The 24,854-nt window shown below is 46.6% G+C and overlaps 1 protein-coding gene across 1 annotated transcript in view; it reads right to left on the bottom strand.

Moving 5' to 3' along the window:
- SLCO3A1 (solute carrier organic anion transporter family member 3A1) overlaps positions 1–22,592 on the bottom strand; it is a 104,499-nt gene extending 81,907 nt beyond the window's left edge. The window contains exon 1 of the mRNA XM_083713138.1: positions 22,002–22,592. Within this exon, the coding sequence (XP_083569264.1) occupies positions 22,002–22,217 (216 nt within the window). The 5' untranslated portion in view covers positions 22,218–22,592. The remainder of the gene's footprint in view (positions 1–22,001) is intronic.
- Positions 22,593–24,854: the final 2,262 nt, after the last annotated feature.

Here is a 24,854-nt window from a genome sequence, read left to right on the forward strand (position 1 = left end):
ACCCCACAACTTAGGGCCTGCCACTGAGAATGCCTTCTCCTGGGACGTCACTACCACTGAACTTCTGCCAATCTGAGCAGCCGAGAGGGTCTGCAGGGCAGTTCGCCTGCAGCGGCTGCAATTCCTGTGCTGGAGTTTGCTCTTCTGTTTTCAGCTTATATCAGGAGTGCCTCTTGTTTTGTCTAGATTACCGTCTCAGTTGTCATTTTAGATTGTTTTAAAATGATGGTGTGACCCAGCCTGGGGATCCATTAATGAAGGGCAGGTTAACAATGCCCTTAATAAAAACAAATATAAACAATGCGGGCAAGGAAGGAGGCGCTCAGCTGCAACGAGGCAGCAACATGGAAAGGAGGTGCTGCTGCTGCCCCAGGATGCTTGATTAAGCATCTGTTCCGAATAATTTGTAAAATAAATCCCCCGGCAAATTAAGGTTCCATTTTGGAGCTAACAAACAACACCAATTTGCATCCGGAGTGCTTCTGACACATTTTAATTGCCAGATGTAAGAAAAGTTCATTCTCACTTGCTCCATATTTCCTGAAGATGAGCCTTTGTTCCCTAGAGTGCTGGGAATTCAAACTCCTGGGAACCAAATTTTGTACTTACAAGCATTATATAAGTTCTCTCTCTCTCTCTCTCTCTCTCTCTCTCTCTCTCTCTCTCTCTCTGACACACACAGACTTACCTGCCAAGCTGTTAAAAACACCACAAGTAATCTCTCTCCCACACATCTCATAGGCACACAGAGATGTAGGTGGTAAGAACAAAAGCTGCATCTTATTGAGAAGCAGATGAATTGGAATTCATTAACCCACCTGACATAGTTTTTAAAAGCCTAAGTAAGGAACATAGGTGGTTTTAATAGACTAACCAATGTAAGAAGGGCACTATGGGGCAAGGCACAAGGCCCATCTTATCCAGCCTCCGGTTCTCTCACTGGCCAACCAGACACCCCAATGGGAAGTCAAAAAACAGGACCCACGCACAACAGCCTGCTCCCCTCCTGCGGTTTCCAGCATCTGATATTCAGATGTATAATGCCTCCAAAAGTGGAGGCGGAATACTGCCCTCATGCCTAGCAGCCATCGATAGCCCTCAACTCTGTGAATATGGCTAATCCTCTTTTAAAGCCATCTATCTAGGTTGGTTGTCGGGACGTGGGTGGTGCTGTGGGTTAAACCACAGAGTTTAGAACTTGCCGATCAGAAGGTTGGCGGTTTGAATCCCTGTGATGGGGTGAGCTCCCGTTGCTTGGTCCCTGCTCCTGCCCACCTAGCAGTTTGAAAGCACATCAAAGTGCAAGTAGATAAATAGGTACCGCTCCAGCGGGAAGGTAAACGGCGTTTCCGTGTGCTGCTCTGGTTCGCCAGAAGCGGCTTAGTCATGCTGGCCACATGACCCGGAAGCTGTACGCCACCTCCCTCGGCCAATAAAGCGAGATGAGCGCCGCAACCCCAGAGTCGGTCACAACTGGACCTAATGGTCACGGGTCCCTTTACCTTTACAGGTTGGCGTCATCACTGAATCCTGCAGAAGCGAGTTCCATAGTTTAACTATGCACAGAATGAAGGAGGACTCTCCTTTATCCAACATTCAGCGACACCAGATGTCCTCAAGTTCTAGTATTTGAACTAGAAATACTTTAACTCCACTGGATCTTTTGAATTCAGTGCAGGATCTAAGATGAAACCAGTCTAATACAGGCAAGAGAGGCATACGCTTCTTGCAATCTTAAAAAAAATTAAAATGCAACCACTTGATGGATTATTGCCAGATCTGCCTAGGATTCTTTACACATGTTTAGTTCTTTCTGGAGAGCCAGGAGGATCACCTACATCAAATCCCAAGCCAAGCAAGCAAACCCAGTATCTGCCAACAGAGAATAACACCCCGAGCATATGATATAGTCGGCTTTGGTCCACAAAAGCTTTTGCCACAGTAAATCTGTTACCACAAGGGATTGTGTGTTTGTTGTAACTGACTAGCACAGCTTCCCCATCAGCATTTCTCGTCAGTGTTTTAAGATGTTGCAGCTTGTATTGAGAGGAGAAAGCCTGAATGTCAGAGATGGAAATGCAGTACAATTGGATCTTACGCACATTCAATTTGTGAGATTTCAACCTTATGCGGCTGAAGGCTGGCAAGCTGAAATCTCACAAATTAAATGTATGGAAGGCAGAAAGTGTAAAAGCGCTTTCTTTCTTTCTTTCTTTCTTTCTTTCTTTCTTTCTTTCTGGGTTTTCTCAGTACAGCACAGAGCCTTGATCTGCCCAACTGACACCTGACATGGATCCCATGTGATGGGCACACAGTGTGTGAACCAAGCCTGAGAGAAACAGGCATGACAACACACAGACACACAATATGGGAGGGGGTGAAGCTGGATATAATCGACAAATAGATGCAATTTCATCAGGCTGCAGCAGGAGAGAAGGCAAGCAAGGCTGTTTCATTGGCTTTGCTGCCTTTGGCTTTCCTTCAGCTGTCACCTAGCTGCAACCATTCCATCAGGATGCAAGAGAGAAAGAGAGAGAAGGGAAGCAGTGCTGTGCCATCAGGATCTTACCTTTCTGCTCCTTCAACTGTCTCTGAGAATTTCATCAGGCTACCTAAGCCTTTTCCATCCCAGCTAGCTGTTATAAGAACACTAACTTGAACTGGGGAATGAGCTTGCTTTTTTCTTCCTCCCTCTTCCTCCCTTCTTCCTTTTATGCTATGTCTTCTAGATTGCAAATCTGAGGATAGAGATGGCCTTGTTTTTCAGCCCAAACTGGCCCAGCTCCCCCTCACTTTCCCAGTTAGTATGCTTTTCCTTGACACCACAGCTCTTCTCTTTCCCAGTCTCCTTCCCACCACAAGGTCTCTTTACCATAAGTGGCCCCAGGTCCAGTCCTCAGCATCTCTAGGTAGGGCTAAGAAAGAATCCCTGTCTTAAACTGGACAGCTGCTGACAGTCAGTGGGAGCAATACTGAGTGAAGTGTGGCAAGGGTCTGATTCATGCAATTTCCTATGTTCACCCAGCCAGCCACATTCAGAGCCAGGACTGGTGAGCAATAATCAACTTCTCCAAAGACCTCGGTTTAAACAGCCAGCCCAAAGCAGGCATGGAACTGCTTTCTTCAGCAACACATCCCCCAGATGGACAGTCTTTTATCTGAAGCAGCCCCTGACTCTGGCAGATGTTGGGTCCTTGCAAGTAGGTCAGCCTGAACTGGAGCTCTCTGGCACTCTCGAAGGCTAAAGACCGAGGAGAGAAAATTAAATCAGGCTCTTTGCTCTGCAAAAAAATATATGAAAAAAGCAACCCTGGAAGCTGTCAGACCTGAAAGCTTTGCTTCTTGCTGCAAAAAAGAATAATTCTGTTTCAAGATAAGCCACAATATCAGCTTCAGGGTGGGGAATATTATTATTATTATTATTATTATTATTATTATTATTATTATTAAGCACAAACATTCTCTGTTAGACAGAAGGAAAAAGGTATGCAACACTCTGCTAAGAAGGATGGGGGCTTTATAAGATTGAAATGTGGGGTAGGGGGCAAGCAGAGAAGAGAAATCCAATTGCAGGGCATAGTTTCATCTCCTTTTTCAAAACCAAGCTTTTTGGCTTGCCCTGCTCCACCAAACCTCTCACAACACCAACATCATTGAGGATTTGGCTATTTGCAAATTGACCAGTTTAAAATAATAATAATTAAATTGAAGGATAAGTTGATTACTGGTTAAAAGGGGACTAACCAACTGAAATGCCACTAACCGTCTGACAGGCCTCATAATAAGAACACTTAGCACCTGCAGTTGAAGCGCTCAACATGTGCCCAAGAAATCCTACAACAGCCTTGGAAGGTAGACCAGTTTTCTCATCCCGTAGTTGTAGGGAGAAGGTTGAGGATGGAAGTCCATGCACCTAGATATGGATTTGCTGTTTTCTATATATGCTTTCCTAACATCAGTTAGAAGGTGTCCAGAGAGACCAGAAAGCAGCCTATGTCCCCACAGCTCGTGACCTTTATTTTAATATTAAAAAGACACCAGATGTGCCTAGAAGCAATAACACTTGTCCCTCTCCTTTTTCTAATGCCTTTTTGCAGGTCCTAGCACCATCTCAAGTGAGAGGAAATTCAGGACGGGGCCTTTTCTGCTTTGGCACCCCCACCTCCGTAACTCGCCCCAGAGAAGTTCAACTGGTGCTGTCCCCATTGCTTTTTCAGCACGGGGTGAAGGAGGATTCTGATGAGTCACCCAGACTTTTTAAGACGTTCAGCTCAACTATTCTTCCTGTATTCATCTCATTTCTTTATGTAACTTATAATTTTCATAATGCTGCTTAAGGCCCTACTTTCAAAGCAGTACACAAAAGGAAAACAGCCTAAATCATATTGATCCTGTATGGTTTCCATATATTTTAAATACAGCGCTGGGTTTGGCTGTGTAATCCAGGGGTCAGCAAACTCTTTCAGCAGGGGGCTGGTCCACTGTCCCTTAGACCTTGTGGGGGGCCGGACTATATTTTGGAAAAAAAATATGAATGAACTCCTATGCCCCACAAATAACCCAGAGATGCATTTTAAATAAAAGCACACATTCTACTCATGTAAAAACATGCTGATTCCTGGACTGTCCGCGGGCCGGATTTAGAAGGCGATTGGGCCAGATCTGGCCCCTGGGCCTTAGTTTGCCTACCCATGGTGTAACCTAAGAAGCAATATAGAATAGAATAGAAATTATATATTCTATTATATATAATTGCCTAAAAGCAATAATAAATAATAAATTACATAAATATATAAATGCCAGAAGAGTTACAAACCCACCAAGTATCTCGCCTACCTGCCCTCAATATACTGATTTACAGTGCAATGCCTACTCAGAAGTAAACCCAATAGAATTCTGTGGGGGTTGCTTCTAGGTAAGAAGGGTTAGCAGTGCAGTCTTAGTCAGCCGAACCCTAAATGAACCAAGCTTTATCGGGCCTCCTGGCCTGATCACCTGGAGGGCCTTCTTCCTCGCCAGAGGTGACCAGGGAAAGCCAGTACAGTGCTACCTTGGGTTAAGTACTTAATTCGTTCCGGAGGTCTGTTCTTAACCTGAAGCACCACTTTAGCTAATGGGGCCTCCTGCTGCTGCTGCGCCACCGGAGCACGATTTCTGTTCTTATCCTGAAGCAAAGTTCTTAACCCGAGGTACTATTTCTGGGTTAGCGGAGTCTGTAACCTGAAGCGTATGTAACCTGAAGCGTATGTAACCTGAGGTACCACTATATTGACAAGTCTGCTGGGAAGCTGACCACCATGAAGGGAATCGAGCTTGGACTAAACCTGACAGGGTGAAACTCCCAAGCTGAGTGGGGGCTTTGACGGTGCCATTTCAGTCCACCCTAATTTCTATTTTCGAAGTGCTTATGGGATAATTAGACAGGATCCAAACAAGAACATAAACAGAACATTACGAGAACGTGAAAATAGCAGGGTGCATGCAGCCGCCTCTGAGCAAGCAGCGTGGGTTTGCATTTGCATAAAAGCTATGCAAAGTGGAAGCTGGATGTGGACACAGGGAGGTGCAGGCGGCACAGCGAAAGCCCTTCATACATGTCAAATGGCAGCTGAGAGCTCTTGTGAGGCTGCAGAAGAGCCCCCTTTGCTGTGCCATCTTGGCGAATGTTCTGGAAAACATTACCAGGGATATTTTATTTTGGAGGGGGGGGAGGGGGGGAAGCACAGGTATGTGGACACATGCTCTGAATAAATTAAATAAAGGCTGTTTATATATCACCAGCACTGTGGCAGGTGCCACAAATTGCCAATAAAAATTTATATATAATTAAAGGACCTACCTATGTGATGCCAACACAAAATCCTACACAAACACTATGCAATAGAAGGAAAGAACATTGCCCCCCTCGTCTCTCTGCCTCCCTCCCCTCTCTTACCCCCCCCCAAACTGCATGATGTCTATGACAATAGTGTCTCACACCGAACATAAGCGAGCTGCGAAAACTACTCTATGAATAGAAAAAGGAGAGGCTATATGTGCTTTTACTTGTTTAATTGTTTGTTTTGTGACACAAGAAAATATCTAATAAAAAATAATTAAGAGAGAAAAATGAGAGAAAAGATGAGAAAGAGAATACACACACACATACACACACACACACAAATCTGATAGTTTCATTGTTTTCTTTTTGTAAACCACTTTGAGAGTGTGTGGTTTTTTTTTAAAAAAAACCATAATACTCAAGCAGTATATACATATCATGAAACAAATTTCTAGAAAGAAATTTAACCTGCATACAGCACACATTAGTTATTACGGGAATTAGTAATACCGTAATACGAATTGCTAACGAATATTGATATAAATTCCTTCCTCTGACATGCTTCCCCACTCAATGTCGCTCAGCCTCCTGGCTCTCAGCCACAATTCCCCCCAGGCTCTCTCCCTGGGGCCAAACAATCTCACAGATCACCCCCAAAATCTCATGACTAGAAGAGCTTCTGAAACAAATTGACATCACCTTAGTCTCTCCCGCTAGGCTTGTGCCAGGAGTGTGTGTGTGGAGCTTTCTCAGGCTTCTTGCTGCTGTGTCCCTTTCAGACCTCAATCAGCTGTGCTGCACCCATCCAGTTCCAGGCTACAGGTGGTTTTGGTGAGTATCTCAGGAGGTCCCAAGGATGGCAAATAGACTGGTGAGAAGAGGAATGTCCCTTCTCTCCCAGCCGGACACCTCTCCTCTTCCAAAGCTTGCAAGGCAAGGCAGAATTATTCTACCCACAACCGTTTCCAAACGGCCCATTTTCCCACATGCTTGCATGATGATTTAATCGCCTGTCTTGCTTCTGCTTTGCTTTTTTTTTTTTTTGCTTTTTAATTGCTTTAATTGTTGTTATACTGGGGTTTGTTTGTTTTTTAGAGGGGGGGCGTTGGAGCTGTTATCCACGCTGAGCACTATTGTGTTTTCTGGAAAGGCTGGCTATAAGTTATCCTAATGAATAAATTAATAGTTATATCTGCTAAGGAAACGTGCTGCAAATGCCAAAGCAGTCAGGTTTGGTCCCTGGTATCTCCAGGCAAGCGGGAAAAGTCTCCACTTGGAATATTCAGAGAGCAGCTGCCAGCCAGTGTAGACAACTCTGGAAGAAAAGGACAACCAGACGGATCAAGGAGTTGAGCCACCCAGCTATGAAGAAAGGCGGCAGCATTTGGGACTCTGGTTTAGAGAAAAGGCAAGTAAGAGGGGACATGATCAAAGTTTATTAAACTATGCATGCAGACTCTCCAAGTGTCCCTGTTTTCCAGGGACAGTCCCGGCTTTACAGGAGCTGTCTGGGTTTCTGATTTGATCCCAGAATCAGTGGCGTAGAAGGGGGGTGCTGTGGGTGCAGGCCGCCCCCGGTGTCATCACTGAGGGGAGTGACTAAATGGCAAAGATGTGTGTTTTTGAAAAAATAACTCCCGTACCCACCGAACGCCCCTTTCTACACCACTGCAGGAGCACCCTCCCTTCGAGCAATTTCCAGAAACCAGAAGCATTGCCGCCTCCAACTTTGCAGGCAGAGCACAGCCTGTATGGCTAGTAGTAGTAGTAGTAGTAATAATAATAATAATAATAATAATAATAATAATAATAATAATTTATTTGTACCCTGCCCATCTGGCTGGGTTTCCTAGCCACTCTGGGCGGCTTCCAACAAAGATTAAAAATACACTAAAATATCACACGTTAAAACTTCCCTGAACAGGGCTGCCTTCAGGTAGTTGTTTATCTCCTTGACATCTGATGGTAGGGCGTTCCACAAGGCGGGTGCCACTACCGAGAAGGGCCTCTGCCTGGTTCCCTGTAAGCTTACTTCTTGCAGTGAGGGAACTGCCAGAAGGCCCTCAGCACTGGACCTCAGTGTCCAGGCTGAACGATGGGGGTGGAGATGCTCCTTCAGGTATACTGGGCCAAGGCCGTTTAGGGCTTTAAAGGTCAACGCCGACACTTTGAACTGTGCTCGGAAACATAGCCTTCGACAGCCCTCTCCTCCATGAATCTGCCTAATCAGAGGCATAGCTGGGTGAGGCGGTGGGGGGCACTGGGTGTCATACTGCGGGGCCTGCAGCATGACTGAGCATCTCTCCTGAGAGGGAGGTGGCGGGCGGACTGCCTGCAAGCTCTGCACTGCTTTTTCGAGCAGCTCAGGGCTTGTGTCTGCCCACCGCCTCAGCCGCCCTACAGCTGAGGGGGAGGCTGCAGAGAGGCTCCACGTAGTGGGCCCTGACGTGGCTCACCCCGCCCCCATGGGCAGCTCGCTCCACCCCTGGCTGCAGGGTGTGCGCGCTGCCCCAGGCACCCAAGCGGCTAGCTATGCCACTGCCCAGAATGTCCTGTCTTTGCTTAGGATGTCCTTATTTTCATCAGAGAAATGCTGAAGGATATGATGTGGGATTAATTGGGTATAGAAAAAGGTTTTTCTCCCTCTCTCAGAAGACTAGAACTCGTGGATATCCAGCTGAATGTTGAGATATTCAGGACAGACAAAAGAAAGGACCTCTTCATGCAACTCATAATTAAACTATGGAACTAACTCTCATGGGACTTAGTGATGGCTACCAGATTGAATGGCTTTCATAGAGGATTGGTCAAAATCATGTAGAAGGCTTCCAATGGCTGCTAGCCATGATGGTTGTGCTCTGATTTCATAGCTGGGTGCATTAATTCTTCTGAATACTAGTTAATGGAAACCACAGGAGGGGAGAGGGCTTTTGTGCATGGGTCCAGGATTCTAACAAGCATCTGGTTGGCCACTGTGAGAACCACATGCTGGACTAGATGGGCCATGGGACTGATCCAGCAGGGTCTTCTTATGTTCTTACAACACTGGGCCCAAAGTCTGAGACTGTCGCTCAATTTTAACGGAGCACCGCTCTGAATGCAGAATGATCCAGTTTCATTCTTTGGCATTTCATATTAGAAAGGATCAGGTCAAAGATAGTGAATGGGACCTCTCTTTGCCTGAGACCCTGGAACGTCACTCGCAGTCAGAGGAGACAATATTGGACCAGACAGGCAAATCAATGTACCTAGAATAAGACAGCTTTCTTTGTATCCTCTCCCATGAAATCCTTTGCACATTGCAGAAGATACTGGGGTACATTCTTAGTTGCACAAAATAACATGTTGCGCAGGCCTATGGGGTCTTGTCATCCCAGGACACAGTTTGAGTTTTCCTTTGTGGCTGCACACTGCAAGGAATGGTGGCTGGTGCCTTTCTGAAAAACCAGTCCACTCCTATGATCCTGATGAGCTACAAAAGCAATGTCAAGGTTCCCCAGACTATAATTTTAGAACCACTGTTCTAACCACAATTCACCAAGAAAAACTACTGGTCATTCATTGAGGGATGAGGAACCCGTGGCCCTCCAGATGTTGCTGGCCAATCAGATGATGGGGACTGTAATCTAGCAACATCTGGCAGGCCACAGGTTCTTCATCCCTGGCTTAGATAATGGACTTTGTAGACTTTCTGTAAGGGCCTTGTTGCTTTGATGATGGACCAAATGAGACATTATCAACGCAGATTGATAGCTACTTGAAAATGGTTTCTCCGTGGCTGAATCACATTGCCTTAGTAGCATACGAATGCTGGAATCAAATAGGTCTGTGTTACTGTCAGAAATGCCCAGCCAACTAGAGAGGCTGTTCTGATGCAATCCAGCGCTGACACTTTCTCCAGCAAGCAGTCAGAATGCCTGCAACTATTCCATAACATCCCAGCAACTCATTCAGTGGCTCGGGCAGAAGGCTCCAGCAACAGATGATCGGCCACAGGACATCCATTTTTAAAATATTTAAGCTAAATCTGCAGAAATGAAAAATGGGGAAGGGCGTAACCGTTGGCTTCCTGGCAACCTAAAAATGTTTCTGTTGGTTATGTGATAAATTGCAACTGATCTGTTTCAAGGAGGGTTGAAACTGGATTGTAAAACGTTTCTAAAAGTGATTTATAAACGGCAGACAATTAAAAAAAATGCTACTTAAGCAGCACAAAACTGAAGCTGGCCTTTGGGATAAAAGAGAAACGTACGGCTTTAAACATCTTAGTGCTTTTCTTTTGTAACAGCATTGTGGGTAGCATAAACATGCGCTTGAAAGAAATCCCACAAAGGACTCCGCAAAGTTGGTCTCACTGATAAATTCCTTAGGTATACTTGCTGGTTGTCCCGAGCCCCACCTAGGGCTTGTTTTGGCTGGCTCAGTATAATCCTAATAATAGGTTTTGCAGAAGGGAAGAGGGTGGTGTCAAGTAGCAGCAGTGGCATGATAAAGTCTGGCTAGCTCTTAAAGCACTCTGCATTTACATCACCCGACCAGCCTGTTGCGACGTGCAACTGGCTGCTCACTATGGACTGAATGCTCTCATATGTTCCAACACAGCATAAAGAAAGGACATCCCTTTGGCAAGCTACATTTAGTGTGGCGGCACTTGCCCTTTGGAACTCCCTCCCACTGCATATCAGACAGGAGCCTTCTTTGCAGGCTTTCTGGTACCTGCTAAACATATTCCCCTTTCAACAAGCCTTCTAAAATATTTATCGCGGTTGATGTGTGTCCTGGTTCTGACCTGACTTTATGTATGTGTTGTTGTTTGAAGTGTTCCAGCGTTTATAGCTGTTGTTTTTCTAATTCTACACACACATACACACATGCATGCATACGTGTCATTATATTGTAAATCAGTTTGACACGCATCATGAGAAGGGATTCATAATTGAATTTACCCTCCAACATTTCTCCAATGAAAATAGGGACATCCTATTCAGCAACATTGACAACAACAATGATTTTATTATTTATACCCAACCCATCTGACTGGGTTGCCCCAGCCACTCTGGGCAGCATATAAAACATTTTTTAAAAACCTTCCCTATACAGTGGTACCTAGGGTTACATACACTTCAGGTTACAGACTCCGCTAACCCAGAAATAGTACCTCAGACAGATTAAGAACTTTGTTTCAGGATGAGAACAGAAATTGTGTGGCAGCAGCGGGAGGCCCCATTAGCTAAAGCGGTGCTTCAGGTTAAGAACAGTTTCAAGTTAAGAACAGACCTCCGGAACAAATTAAGTATGTAACCCAAGGTACCACTGTACAGGGCTGCCTTCGGATGTCTTTTAGAATGTCTTCTAAAAGTTGTATGGTTACTTATCTCTTTGACTCAGGGGTCGCATAACTCCATACCCACCAATGTTTCGCCAATGAAATTAGGGACACCCTAAGGAAAAGCGGGACATTCCAGGATCAAATCAGAAACGGGGACAGCTTCAGTAAATCTGTGGCTGTCCTTGGAAAACAGGAACACTTGGAGGGTCTGTGATAATGATAATGCCTTCATCCAGGAAACCTTTGCAGCCACATCCCGCCTCTCCTTCCGCTGTTACCAAACTACTCCTACAGCCGTCTCTCAGATGCTTCCCATGCCCTTGTCTTGTCTGGCTATTTTTGGTTACATCCAGGAACGGACATGCCCTGAAAGCCATTCATTCACCTGTGCTTTACTCAGGTGAATAACTGAAATTGAAATCAATGGGAATGGCTAGCTTAGGTCTCTTAATTTCATAGTAGCGCCATCTACATTTTCACACCTAGGATCTGCCTTTAACATGCTTTTGGGGGAACATTTTGCTTATTTTTCTGCCATATGTTTGCATGGTGATGGTGCTACTCTTGAATCAGGCCTCAGTCTGGCAGTGGGTCCTGAGGACCCAACAGATAAAAACCAAGGGGGTGTAAGCTAAATTTTACTTAGAGTAGATCCACTGAAATGAATGAACCTGACTACGTTAACTCCATTAAGTTCAGTATGTCTGCTCTTTTTTATATATAAATTTTATTTTTCAATTTTGGAATTATTTTTTTTACAGGCATACAAATCCAATAGAGTGGCACTGTGGGTTAAACCACTGAGCCTAGGACTTGCCGATCAGAAGGTCGGCGGTTCAAATCCCCACGACGGGGTGAGCTCCCGTTGCTCGGTCCCTGCTCCTGAACTGCCAACCTAGCCAACCTAGCAGTTCAAAAGCACGTCAAAGTGCAAGTAGATAAATAGGTATCACTCTGGCGGAAAGGTAAACGGCGTTTCCGTGTGCAGCTCTGGTTCGCCAGAAGCGGATTAGTCATGCTGGCCACATGACCTGGAAGATGTACACCAGCTCCCTCGGCCAATAAAGTGAGATGTGTGTTGCAACCCCGGAGTCGGTCATGACTGGACCTAATGGTCAGGGGTCCCTTTACCTTTTTAAATCCAATAGATTCCCGATAAACATACGTTTTGACTTCCTTCCACCCCTTTTGCGGTTTCCTTATAATGTTAATTTTTAATACTGCATTTCCTACATTATTCCATTTATTAGTTACTCCCTGATTTTTCTTTAGCATTACCCTTAAAGGTAAAGGGATCCCTGACCATTAGGTCCAGTCGTGACCGACTTTGGGGTTGCGGCGCTCATCTCGCTTTATTGGCCAAGGGAGCCGGCGTACAGCTTCCAGGTCATGTGGCCTGCACGACTAAGCTGCTTCTAGCGAACCAACTACTTGCTAATCCTGTTACATTAATCTTGCTAATGAACTTAAATGTATACAATTTTGTTTTCAGATATTCCACAAATTTTCCCCATTCCTTAATGAAATTCATTTCTTCTTGGTTTCTTATTGTTCCAGTAGGTTTTGCTGCTCTCAGTAAAACTTAGTTGAACACCACGTCAGTGCTCTAATATGCACCATGATAGGGGTATTCGGGGTTAAATCCACCCCCTGTATTTATTTATTTTATTTCATAAAATTTATATGCTGCTTGATTGTAAACAAACAAACCCTAAGCAGCTTACAAAGGGGGAGAAAAACAATGAAATTATCAGTAAAAACAACAAAAAAAGATTTAAAACATTCAAAAATAATTATAATCAACAATAAGCCAAAAACCTGATTAAAGCACATAGCACCTGTTTACAGAAGTTGTTTCAAAAAAGGAAAATATCCCCATTAGATACATGGATGGCAATGATTCAATATTTCCCTATATTTCCACATTATTAAATATTATTCTAAATAACAAAGGAAACATCTGTAAATCAGCAACTAATATCAGCCTTTGGCAAAGAAAAGAAAAGAAAAGAGAAGACCCTTCAAATCATCTCAAATGGACTTAAATGTATGGTTCTAAAGGTAACAAAACCTATGGTTGAATACTAACATGAAACTTTTTGAGTTCCAGTACAGGGGTACCTCAGGTTACATACGCTTCAGGTTACATATGCTTCAGGTTACAGACTCCGCTAACCCAGAAATATTACCTCGGGTTAAGAACTTTGCTTCAGGATGAGAACAGAAATCATGCTCTGGCGGCGCGGCAGCAGCAGGAGGCCCCATCAGCTAAAGTGGTGCTTCAGGTTAAGAACAGTTTCAGGTTAAGAACGGACCTCTGGAACGAATTAAGTACTTAACCTGAGGTACCACTTTAGTTTATAAAGTAACTGCACTTCTCAATATATTTATTGCCAGCCTTTATTTTACACCTTTATTTTGGATTTTTGGTACACCATTCATTGCATTTGGCCCATTGGGAGATTTTCAAATTACCCACAGCTATTAATAATGCCATAGCAAGCTCTAATTCCCCCTTATTAACAATTCTTTGGAAACAACAAAGGAGCATTTCTTTTGGATTTAAAACTACATTACACCCAGCCATGCCACTTATATTTATAATCTCTTGTCAAAAAAGCCTTCGTTGGGTGCAGTTCTAGAATGTATTCATTACGTCCGTTCCTGGGTTCCTCACATATATCATGATGAAGATCATAAATTATTTTTAACATGGTAGGCATCAAATACCATCCATTCAGTGCAGTGTATTTTATAATGGCTTTCTTTTCCCAGTAAGTGGGATTACATTTTTCACTATGCTTTTTGTAAACCCATTTAGAATAATCCCTGGAAATTACATCACCTATGCCTTACGTCGTCCAGTTTCATAATTAGTTACCCTTCGGTCTGCGTCAGGTAAGATCTCATAGAGGTGGCATCTGCAGAATACATTTTAAGCACCGAGGTACCAATTTAACAGTCATGGCTGCCACCACCATTTTGCCCAAAATCAGGAAACTATAATTTAAGGGTGCTGAGAGATATAGAATCATAGAATTGTAGAGATGGAAGGCCCTCTATGAATCATCTGGTCCAACCTGCTGCAATGGAGGAATCACAGTTTAAGAATCCCTGACAGATGCCCCCCCCTTCTGTTACAGATGAGAATCATCATCATTATCATCATGATTCTACTTAGCTGGTCCCCCTATTTCCCTTGCAGAGCTACCATTCCCAGAGCAGTTGAAGAATCGACCCTTCTTCCCAGAGAACTCTGAGAATAGTCACTCCTTGGACTCACCGTCACCATCACCTGGACTGGACCACATCCCTGGTGTCCACACCCAGCTGTGGATACGGTTTGGGCCCATTCACTGGTCTGACCAACCAACCACATGTGCCCCAGATGAACCCTAATGCCCAGGTTCCCAGCTTTCAATAAAGAGAGAGAGAAATAGTTACATTTCTAGTGTTTGCAGAACTTCAAATATGAGGCACAATATTTCAGGCACTGTTCTCCTCATTGGTTTTGCAAGAAACCTGTCCGTTCCCAGCTTTCAGTTAAGTTTGTTTGTTTATTTGTTTGTTTGTTTGTTTGTTTGGAGTATCTACTTTGCATGCGCATGCACATACACATATGAAAAATTCCTGTGGATGCACATGACCAAGCAACATGTTTCAGGATTGGTAAAATAAATTTACAGTGGTACCTTGGGTTAAGAACTTAATTCATTCTGGAGGTCTGTTCTTAACCTGAAACTGTTCTTAACCTGAAGCACCACTTTAGCTAATGGGGCCTCCTGCTGCCGCTGCACCACCGCTGCACAATTTCTGTTCTCATCCTGAAGCAAAGTTCTTAACCCGAGGTAATATTTCTGGGTTAGGAGAGTAACCTGAAGCGTATGTAACCCGAGGTACCACAGTATACCATTTGCCATACAATGCTGCATTGCTAGTGTTAGGATGAATGTGCCATGTAGTATATGGATATCTAAGAATAATAAAACACGAGGACTTTAGAGTTGGTCTCTCCTCCTGGATCAACCAAAAACAACAACAACCTCAATTTGGTTTCTGGGCTGATTAAAAAGGTCTATAAACCCTGACCTAGTAACAGAAGTGTGGTCTATTGACCACTGGTGGCCTATGAGCTCCATTCAGGTGGTCTAAAGAAAGGCTGTAGAACAATTGAAAATATGTGTACTTGGGCCTCACTGGAATCTTTTCCCTTCTTCTGATAATGGGTATTGAAGTCGTTTGGTCTGGGACCAACAATTTTCATAATACTGTTGGTATTGGTACTAACATATTAAGTACCCATACATCTCAGGACCAAGTAACTTGAGAAACCGCCTTATCCCTTATCCACCGCCTGCCGCCGTCTGTGGGAGTGTTTCTCCTGCAAACTCGAAAGATCTCAGAAGCCCTCTCCACAATAACACAGAAGAGCAGGGCTTTTAGTGTGGCTGACTTCATTCTGTGGAAAAGCAGTCCTGTTGAGATTTGACGGGTGCCCACTACTGCACTTTCTGGAAACGGCCGAAGACATTTATGTTCTGAAAGGCTTTCCCAGCAGATAACTGGGTCTTTTCCATGAGGGTCCACTTTTAGGATTTTAGTCTTCTACTTGTGACTTTTATAGTTTTATCTGCTTTTAATTATCTTACGTGCAAATCACACTGAAACAGCAGTTTAGAAGGAGATTAATAAATCAGTTGTAATAATGACAATATGGCACTGGTTCAGCCTACTCATTTTTCTCTAGAAACCTTCCAGTTTCAGCTGCTTTTTGTCAGTGGCCTAATTGTGGGTTTGTGGCTTTCATAATATGGTGGTGGTTTTGACACAGCTGGGGGGAGGGGAGGAATGTTTAGGTCTGAAAAGCCCCCCTCACAGTTTTCAAGGGGTCCACAAAAACAGCTGGAAAAAGGATGCTTTAAACCAGGCATAGGCAAACTTGGCCCTCCAGATGTTTTGGGACTACAACTCCCATCATCCCTGACCACTGGTCCTGTTAGCTAGAGATGATGGGAGTTGTAGTCCCAAAACATCTGGAGGGCCAAGTTTGCCTATGCCTATCTTAGGCCCACCCATCTGCACTATCCATGTAAAGCTGTATCCTACCAAATTTCCCAATCGGTCTCCCCCAAAGAATCCTGGGAACTGTAGTTTGTTTAGGATGCTGAGAGTTCTTAGGAGACCCCAATTCCCCTCACAGGGCTACAGTTCCCAGGGTTCCCTGGGAAGTGGGATTGATTGTTAAACTACTCTAGGAGTTGTAGTTCTGGGAAGAGAATAACGATCTCCTTTAAAAATTCTCAGCGCCCTAAACAAACTACAGTTCCCAGGAATCTTTGGGACAAGTCATGACCGTTAAAGTGGTATGACACTGCTTTAAAATGTTAGTTCAGCTGGGGCCTTCATTGCAACCAGCACTGTTTCCATTCTGCCACAGTTTGAGTTCTGCTAAAACCTACATTATTTGTCACCACTATCATTATTCTCTTCCCAGAGCTACACCAATGTAATTAATAACATCATGAACTTCAGCGCATTTAGATAGGAAAGCTACTATCATGGCTCCCACTAAAGAATTCTGTAGTTTGTTAAGGGCGTTGAGAACTGTTAGGAGACCTCTGTTCTTCCCACGGAGCTACAATTCCCCAGGGTTCCCTGGGAAGAGGGATTGGCTGTCAGATCAATCCAGGAGTTGTCAATCAAGAAGTCACCACTTCATAACGCAGCAAGGAAGAGTCAGCATTATAAGCAGTAAAAAAACAAATGCGAAAATCCTCAGTGTCTGAATGTAGACTTAATAATGCCCATTAATGTCAGTGGACCTACTCTGAGGAGGACTGGCACTGAATGCCACCCCATATCATCCTCCAATCCTGAATCCGTTCTGTGCCACACTTTGCATGCCAGGGGTACATCTAAGCACCTTCAGGTGCCTTGTAAAAGGTGAACCCAGCAGTCCCCACCACGACTGACAGCACTTCTCCAAGATCCTTTGGCCATAGCTGAGCCCCACCAAATCCAGCAGCTCCAAACTTCACCTCCTCCCTCCCCTGCAACAGTGAATAAAACAAAAGGCACAATGTCCTTTTACTGTGCATTTCTCCACCCTCCTACAACTTTCATTGGCTGCTGTATTCATGGGTGGGGAAACTAGCAAAGCACCGAAGGCACATTGCCTGTCTTGTTTTGCTCAATGTTCTGGGCGGAAGGCAGAGCAGATATGGGGCAGATTGCTCTCCAGGGCATCCACACTGTGTTGCAGTGTGCAGGCTTAAGGTGGGGCAGGGCGGGGGGTCGTCTCCTGTCCTGCTACCTGAAATGGGATCGCTGAAATGAGAGACAAGAGCACAGGAAACAGTCATATACTGAGTCAAACCACAAGCAGTCCTGCCTACACTGACTGGCAGCAGTGGTTTCAGGCAGGGGACATTCCTAGCCCAATCTAGAGATGCAGAGAATTGAACCAGGGACCGTGTTATGGTCCTTAAATAAATGATGCTAGAGAGAAACTTGTGGCCTTCTGTGTGCAGAAGTATTTGACCTTCTGCAGGCAAAGCCAGTGCTTTGGCCCTGAGCTCCAGCTCTCCCCCAGCAAAATCAAAGTGAAGCAGTGGGAGGCATCTACAGATATTTGAAAAGCAAGGTGCAAAACCAGACACCCCATCTGCCTATTTTACTTTCCTGCACAGTCCATCCAGAGTAAAATAGACTCTGCATAAGTGGTAATTTGACAACCAGCCTCCACATGCTGTCCTAGGCAAGGAGGGTGGGTAGATTTTAATGCTTTTGGAACAAACTGCCTTGGGCGTGGATCCTAGAATTGTAGAGCTGGAAAGGCTCACAAGGATCATCGAGTCCAACCCCCTGCAATGCAGGAATCGTTCAGCCAACATGGGGCATGACGGAATACAAATGCTTTAAATGAAGGATTATATCATGCCGTGTCCAAGTAGGCCTTCCAAGCAAGCTCTGAGGCTCAGGCTCTGAGGCTTTGCTGTTGCTTGTCTGTGCTGCTGTGATATCACAGAATGCTCACAGAGCATTCCAATCACTCAAGGTAAATGTGGTCACAGCTGAGTGTTAAGCGACAACACAGCTTCTCTGAATCTCTGGACTGGGGGTGGGTCAGGGACTCATACGTTCAATCTACGGCATTGACGGCAAGATCAAAGAAGAGGTACAACTCCTGCTATTGATATTCTCAATTTCAATTAAAGAACAGTCTCTCTCTCTCTCTCTCTCTCTCTCTCTCTCTCTCTCTCTCCCCCCCCTCTCTCTCTCGTGCGTGTGTGTGCACATACACACACTTTATAACAAGGAAACAGCAAGCCCACTCACACTATTCTAAGCAATGGAACAACTTGGATTTCAACATCAGCTGCCAAAATAGCAATCTGAATTAGGGGGTGCGTAAAAAGTCCAATTAAGGGAGCGAAAGAACTGCAGAGTGGGAAGGCTCGAAGCACAGTTCCTCAGTTGGACCAGAACCATTTACTATTTACCGGCAATTTTACAACCCACAGCATTTTGAGCAGAATGGTCAAGCCAGCTCACAATGGCGCACTTCTCTCAATGCGCTTGCACCTGGATTTCATTCCTCTGCAGCTATCGGCACCTCCAGATGAAATATTGCCTCCGTGCAAGCCACATCGAAACACCCAGCGCAGGCCTGCATTTCACAGCACACACATCAAACTCTTTCCGCTGCTCGGTTTCCATCTGTTCACAAGAGCCGACCAAGGGAATTTGCTGCCTCTCCCTAATGACACCCACACATTGGGCAGAATCAGCCGGCGGCAAATGTGCAGTCTCGTGGCCTTTGCCTGTATCAAACACAGGACAACCCAGACATGAGACGCACCCCGTGCTTGTGAATGACACGCTGTCACTCCGATCCAGCAAGGTGAAACAGAGCGAGAGGAGAAACAGAGAGACAGTATCCCATTCTTCCCTCTTCCGATTTGCTTTCCTTGGCTCAGGTACCCTGACATCTGATCTCAGGGCAGGACAGCTGGTCCCCCGATCAAACCCATTTGCCTTGCGCTCTCAGATTCCAAACCAACCTTTTATCTCCCCACCAACCCCCGCCACTCAAAAAGTGTGCTTGTTCTCACCCCATCATACAAAGGGAAAGACAGCTGGCAACCCCAGAGCAAATGCTGAGTCACTTAATGAGAAAACCAAGCTTGCTAATAGCCACCCCCTGCTTGCAAGGTGGTCTGCACTGGAGATTTGCAAGCAAGCCAGGTGACTGCAGAAACCTTTCTCCTCTTTTGCTTCTCTCTGTTTCCCTTTCACCTTCAGGGCAAGGACTCAGGTGAGAAGCTCATGGCTGAACGCAGGCCCTAAATAGAACTGCACTGGCTCATCAGAGAAGAACATAAGAAGAATCAAGCTGGGTCAGGCCAAAAGCCCATCTTGCCCAGCATCCTGATCTCACAATGGCAACCAAATGGCCCAATGGGAAGCCCCCAAGCACGACCTGAGTGCAACAGCAGCAGATGCCCCCCCCCCCCAGTGTCCCTATTTTCCAGGGACAGTCCCAGATTTACAGAAGCCGTCCCGGTTTCTGAGTTGATCCAGGAATGTCTTGCTTTTCCTTAGGATGTCCATATTGCCGTCAGAGAAATGTTGGAGGGTGTGGAGTTATGCGACCCCCTGAGCCAAGGAGATAAGTAACTCTACAACCTTTAGAAGACATCTGAAAGCTGCCCTGCATAGGGAGGTTTTTACATATGTCGGAAGCCACCCAGAGTGGCAGGGCTGCAAATGTTGTTGTTGTTATTAAGCAGGATGTCCCTATTTTCATCAGAGAAATGTTTGAGGGTCTGCAGCAGTTCAGAGGTGGTTTTAGGACAGTGCCACTGATTTGCTCGCACTGAGTGCTCAGCCAAGGTGGGCACCTTCTCAAAGCCCAGTGAGCACTTGCTTGGCTTAGGGAAGGAAGCATGAGGGCTCTGGCAGGGTCCTAGCGTTCTCCTCCCTTCTTCCCAAAGCTGGGCAAGCACTTAGCGAACTTTGGGAAGGAGGTGTGGGGCTCTAGAACTCTGCCAGAGCCCCACACCTCCTTCCCAAAGTCCAGCACTTGTTTACCAGGCTTAAACCAGCACTGTGAGGGCTGCGGGGAGGGCATCATATGTTAGCCTTGCATAGGACAGCATATTCGCAAGGTTCACCCCTGACCCATTTTCTGCCTTCACTGTAGGAGGCAGTGTGCCTCTGATTGCCAGTTTCTGGGAATCACAAATGGGGAGAAAGCACTGCTGTGGTTTGGTCCTGCTTGTGGGCTGCCCTTCTGGGAATCTGGTTGGCCGCTATGAGAACATGATGCTAGACTAGAAAGGCCTCCGGCCTGATGCTGCAGGTCCTTAGCATATAGCCATTGCTGCTAGCAACTCCTGATAACCTTTTCCCTTTCCCTTTGGATGGAGACAATTATGTTCACATGATAGCCTACAGTATATAGCTGTACATTAAATTATTGTTATTATTATTATTCACAACTACAATTACATCAGTCAACAGGATGATCAGGAAAAACCCAAGCCCCTGCCCCACAAAGCTTACAATTAGGGTTGCCAGTTTTTATTCTCTTTATTTGCCCAGTCCTTGTGCCTTTAAACAGCCCTCTGGTGTGAAAATGCTCGTTTCCATGGTCTTGAAGCACTTCAAGCTGCTGATCACTGCAGATTACAAGGCACAGTTCAGGATCTTTCCCCCCTTCTGGTCAGCTGGTAACCCACACTTAGAATGTACAACTAAGAGGAGAAAAGGGTAAAGTGGCTTAAGCAAATGCAGTTTTTGTGCTCTTAGGCCTCATTTCGCAGCATGCATGTAGTTGGGGGAGAAGGGTTTAATCATACCCAGCTGTGGCTAAATGTCCGGATGTACCTTAACTGGGATACCTTTATGCCAGCCTTGTAAGGCGGGTTAGAATACCGTACTAACTGCCCCCTTTATGAATTGGCAAGGGGGAGGCCACAGCCATCATAAAGCAGCAGAGTGCATTCCTAGCCAAGGCTACATTTGAACCAGGGGCTTCCTGGCTGTCAATCACCATGCCAGCTAGATACACAGATGTCACTGCCTCTGTTGGTTCAGCTTCTGTGTGTCAGACCAGAGTGGGTAGAGTTAATCAGGTCACGGAGGGGTTGACCCACAATGGCCTCTGCTTAATTCGAGTTGATTATTACAATTATTAGCATTAGGAATGTATATCCCCTATGGACCCCTCAGCCACAGCATCTCTAGGAAGAGAATACTGCATACCACCTATGGGATTATTTCTACCCCACACTGAATTACTCCGGAGAAACTACCGCGGCCAGGGCCAGTTACTGAAGGCTATCCCGATGTGTGTGTGTTTGTGTATGTGTGAATCCCCCATTAACTGCGGGCAGGGGAGGCCACCCTTCCCCCTCTCTCGCTCATCCCAATCGAAGCTCAACGGCAAGGCTCAGGATGCCCGGAGGAAGCCGCCGCGGACAGCTTGCCTGGGCACCAGGAGGGAATCGAGGCTGCTGGCTGTCCATCAAGCCACCTGCACCAAACACGCCCCTCCTCGCATCACCTTCCATCCTGCCGAACCTGGCACGGGACCCGGAGTGAGAGGTGGGGGGGGGGGAGTCGGAATGAGAGAGATAGAGCGAGGGTCCCTATCCCTCTCGCCCCCAGACCCTCAATACCATCCGCAGCCTTGGCTGACGCTACAGCGGAGAGGGGCTAAAGATGCCACCCGCATGCCCGATTCCTCTCTCTTCCTCTCCAAAAGAAGGTGGCACCCACTTTCCCCCTCCGCACTTTCCGCACCCCCTCTCCGGCTCCCCCCGCTCCCCGGCCCCGCTGGCTCACCAGGTAGGCGCCCACCGTGCCCTGCGCCAACATGAGCGCGCACTCGGAGACCAGGAAGATCTGGATGTTGGAGACGCACGGGGAGCTCTTCTTTTTCCTCTTCTTGGCGCGCTGCGACTCGTCCCCTTGCAGCTCCCCGCCGTCCCCGCTGCTGTTGCTCCCGCCGCCGCCGCTTCCTCCTTCTCCCGAGGAGCCGCGGGGCTTCTTGCCCTGCATCCTCCTCCTTGGCCCTCTCCGCGTCCCCACCGGCCGCCCGGGAGCAGCGGCGGCGGCGGCTCCGGGGGCCAATCAGGCGCGCAACGACGGCTGCCCGCGCCCGCCTCGCCTCCTGCGGCGGGCTCCTCCTGCCGCCGCCGCCGCCGCTGCTGCTCGCACCGCTGCCATGGCCGGCCCGCTCCCTCCTTCCTTCCTTCCTCCGCCCGCTCTGCTCGGCTCCCTCCCTCCTGCTTTCCTTCCTTCCCTCTCGCTCCCTCTCTCGGCCGCCGCTCCAGCGTCGGCTGCTGCTGCTGCTGCTTGCTTGGCCCAACCCGCCTGCGCCTTTGCTGGGCTGGAGCCAAGAGGGGAGAATGGCGCGCCCCGAAGAGGAAGCGGGGCAGGTCGTCGTTGTATTTTCTCTCCCCCCACCCCCCGGGAAATACTGGTTCTGCGCTCTTTCTGGAGGAGGAGGTTCTGCCTTGCATGTAGAAGGTCCCAGGTTCAACTCTCAGCATCTCCATGAGGGGCTGAGAGAGACCCCTGTCTGAAACGCTGGAGAGCTGCTGCCAGTCCGTGTAAGCAACACTGAAGTAGGTGGGCCATGGTATGTATGAGGCAGCTTAGCCAAGGGCCCTAGCTCAATAGTAAAACATCTGCTTGGCATGCAGAAGCTCGCTGCTTTAACCCCCAGTATCTCCAGTTAGGGCTGGGAGAGACCCCCTGCCTGAAACCTGGGAGAGCTGCTGTCAGTCAGTGTAGATGATACTGAGCTAGATGGAACAATGTGTCTGAGTCAGTATTAGGCAGCTTCCTGTGTGGCAAGGTTTTGCCACTCTGGGAAGGAGTTTCCTCTTTGGCCCCTGAGTAGCAGTGGAATCTTCCAGGAGGGTGGAGCAGGGCCAGCTCTGCCATTAGGCAGAGGGAAGATGCAGCTCCAGATATACAAACCTAAGAAGAGCCCACCCAGATCAGGCCCATCTAGTCCAGCATCCTGTTCTCAGAGTGGCCAACCAGATGCCCGTGAGAAACTTGCAAGCAGAACCTGAACTCAAGAGCCCTCTCCCATTTAGTGATTCCCAGCAGCTGGCATTCAGAAGCATTGCTGACTCTGACCATGGAAGCAGAGTATAGCCATGCTGGCTAGTAGCCATAGGTAGCCCTCACTTCCATGAACTTGTCCAATCCGCTTCTGAAGCCATCCAAGTAGGTGATCATTGCTGCCTGCCCTGTACTCCATGGTCCTCTCTCCCCTGACTCTTCTGGCAGTCCAGTCAGCTTCTGCACATGGAACAGGGTGGGTGAGATGCCATCTTCTGCTTTGCCCTCATGCAACAAAATGGCTCGGGTGAGGCTGTGGGTTTGGGCAAGGCTGCGAGGCCCCCACCAAGTTACTGAGGATGGAAAAGGAGGACCATTTTGGGAACCAGATGTGGAGAAGGAAGTGAAGCGAGTGTTGGGCTGGACAGCAGAGGTCAGGATGAGGCTCCACTGTTCTTGGAAAATGAGAGGAAGGGTCCAAACCAGGTCTTGCCCACTTTTGAGGCAGGGTAAATGACAACGATAAATGTCTAGCTGTGCTGATAATTTGCCGCCCTGTGACTTAGTAGGGCTCTGCACCAACACCCCCAGGCTAAAAGTTCTGCTCACCACTTCTAGGCATTGATGGACCACTGGTGGTGACTGGCTTGCTCTGCAGACTACCATGCCTTGGTACCACCCAAGAGACCTCAGGCTAACCAACTGCCACTTGTCCAAAATGGACTAACTAATTTGTGGGCACATTTGCTTATTCATACCATAAGCTTTCCATCCCAGCCTCCTGCAGATCGTCCGGTTCCAATTTCCTCGGGCTTCTCTGCGGCCTCTCCCCAACTGACAAGGAGAGAAATTTTCAAGGAGAAAGTGTAATTAGCCAGCCATCTCTACAGGATGTTTTGTTCCAATTCTCTAGTCCTCCAGATGGTGCTTTTAGAGTACAAGCTATTGTGAAGCTTAACCTGGGAATTCATTCCAATGGAAGGTGCATCGCCCCTGGAGCAAACACACCTTCACACCACACAGGCATGTGCAAAGATCTATTTATTTATTCACAATGTGAATTAATTATTCACAAAAGTTATTTTAAAAATATATATTTTAAGGACATGAGCTGCCAGGAAATCCAATAGCCGTGCTGTTTGGACTACCTCACAGGGTTTTCCTGAGAGTAAAAGGGGAAAGGGGGAGAACCACAGGCACCAAATTAGAGAATTGTAGCATTGTGGAGTTGGAAGGGACCCCAAGGGTCATCTAGTCCAACCCCCTGCAATGCAGGAATCTCAGCTAAAGCATCCATGACAAATGGTCATCCCACCAAAAATGGAGAGGATGGGAAGTCATAGATTCGTGTAGAAAACACATAGTCGAAATCGTATGTATCTTTTGTGAGCATTGATATCTTTATTGGCTTGATGGAAATGAATATGATTAAATGTTGTATATACCGGTATATGGAAAACGAACAATAAAACATCAAAACTGGAAAAAAGAAGAAAAAAGGAGAGTCCATAACCTCCCGAGGGAGACTGTTCCACTGTTGAACAGCTCTTACTGTCCGAAAATTCTTCCTGAATGCAAAAGCCCTACATCTATCCGTGGTAGATATGCATAGGGCTCATT

Source organism: Podarcis gaigeae (assembly GCF_964106915.1).
Source record: "Podarcis gaigeae genome assembly, chromosome: 14".
Lineage (NCBI taxonomy): Eukaryota > Metazoa > Chordata > Lepidosauria > Squamata > Lacertidae > Podarcis > Podarcis gaigeae.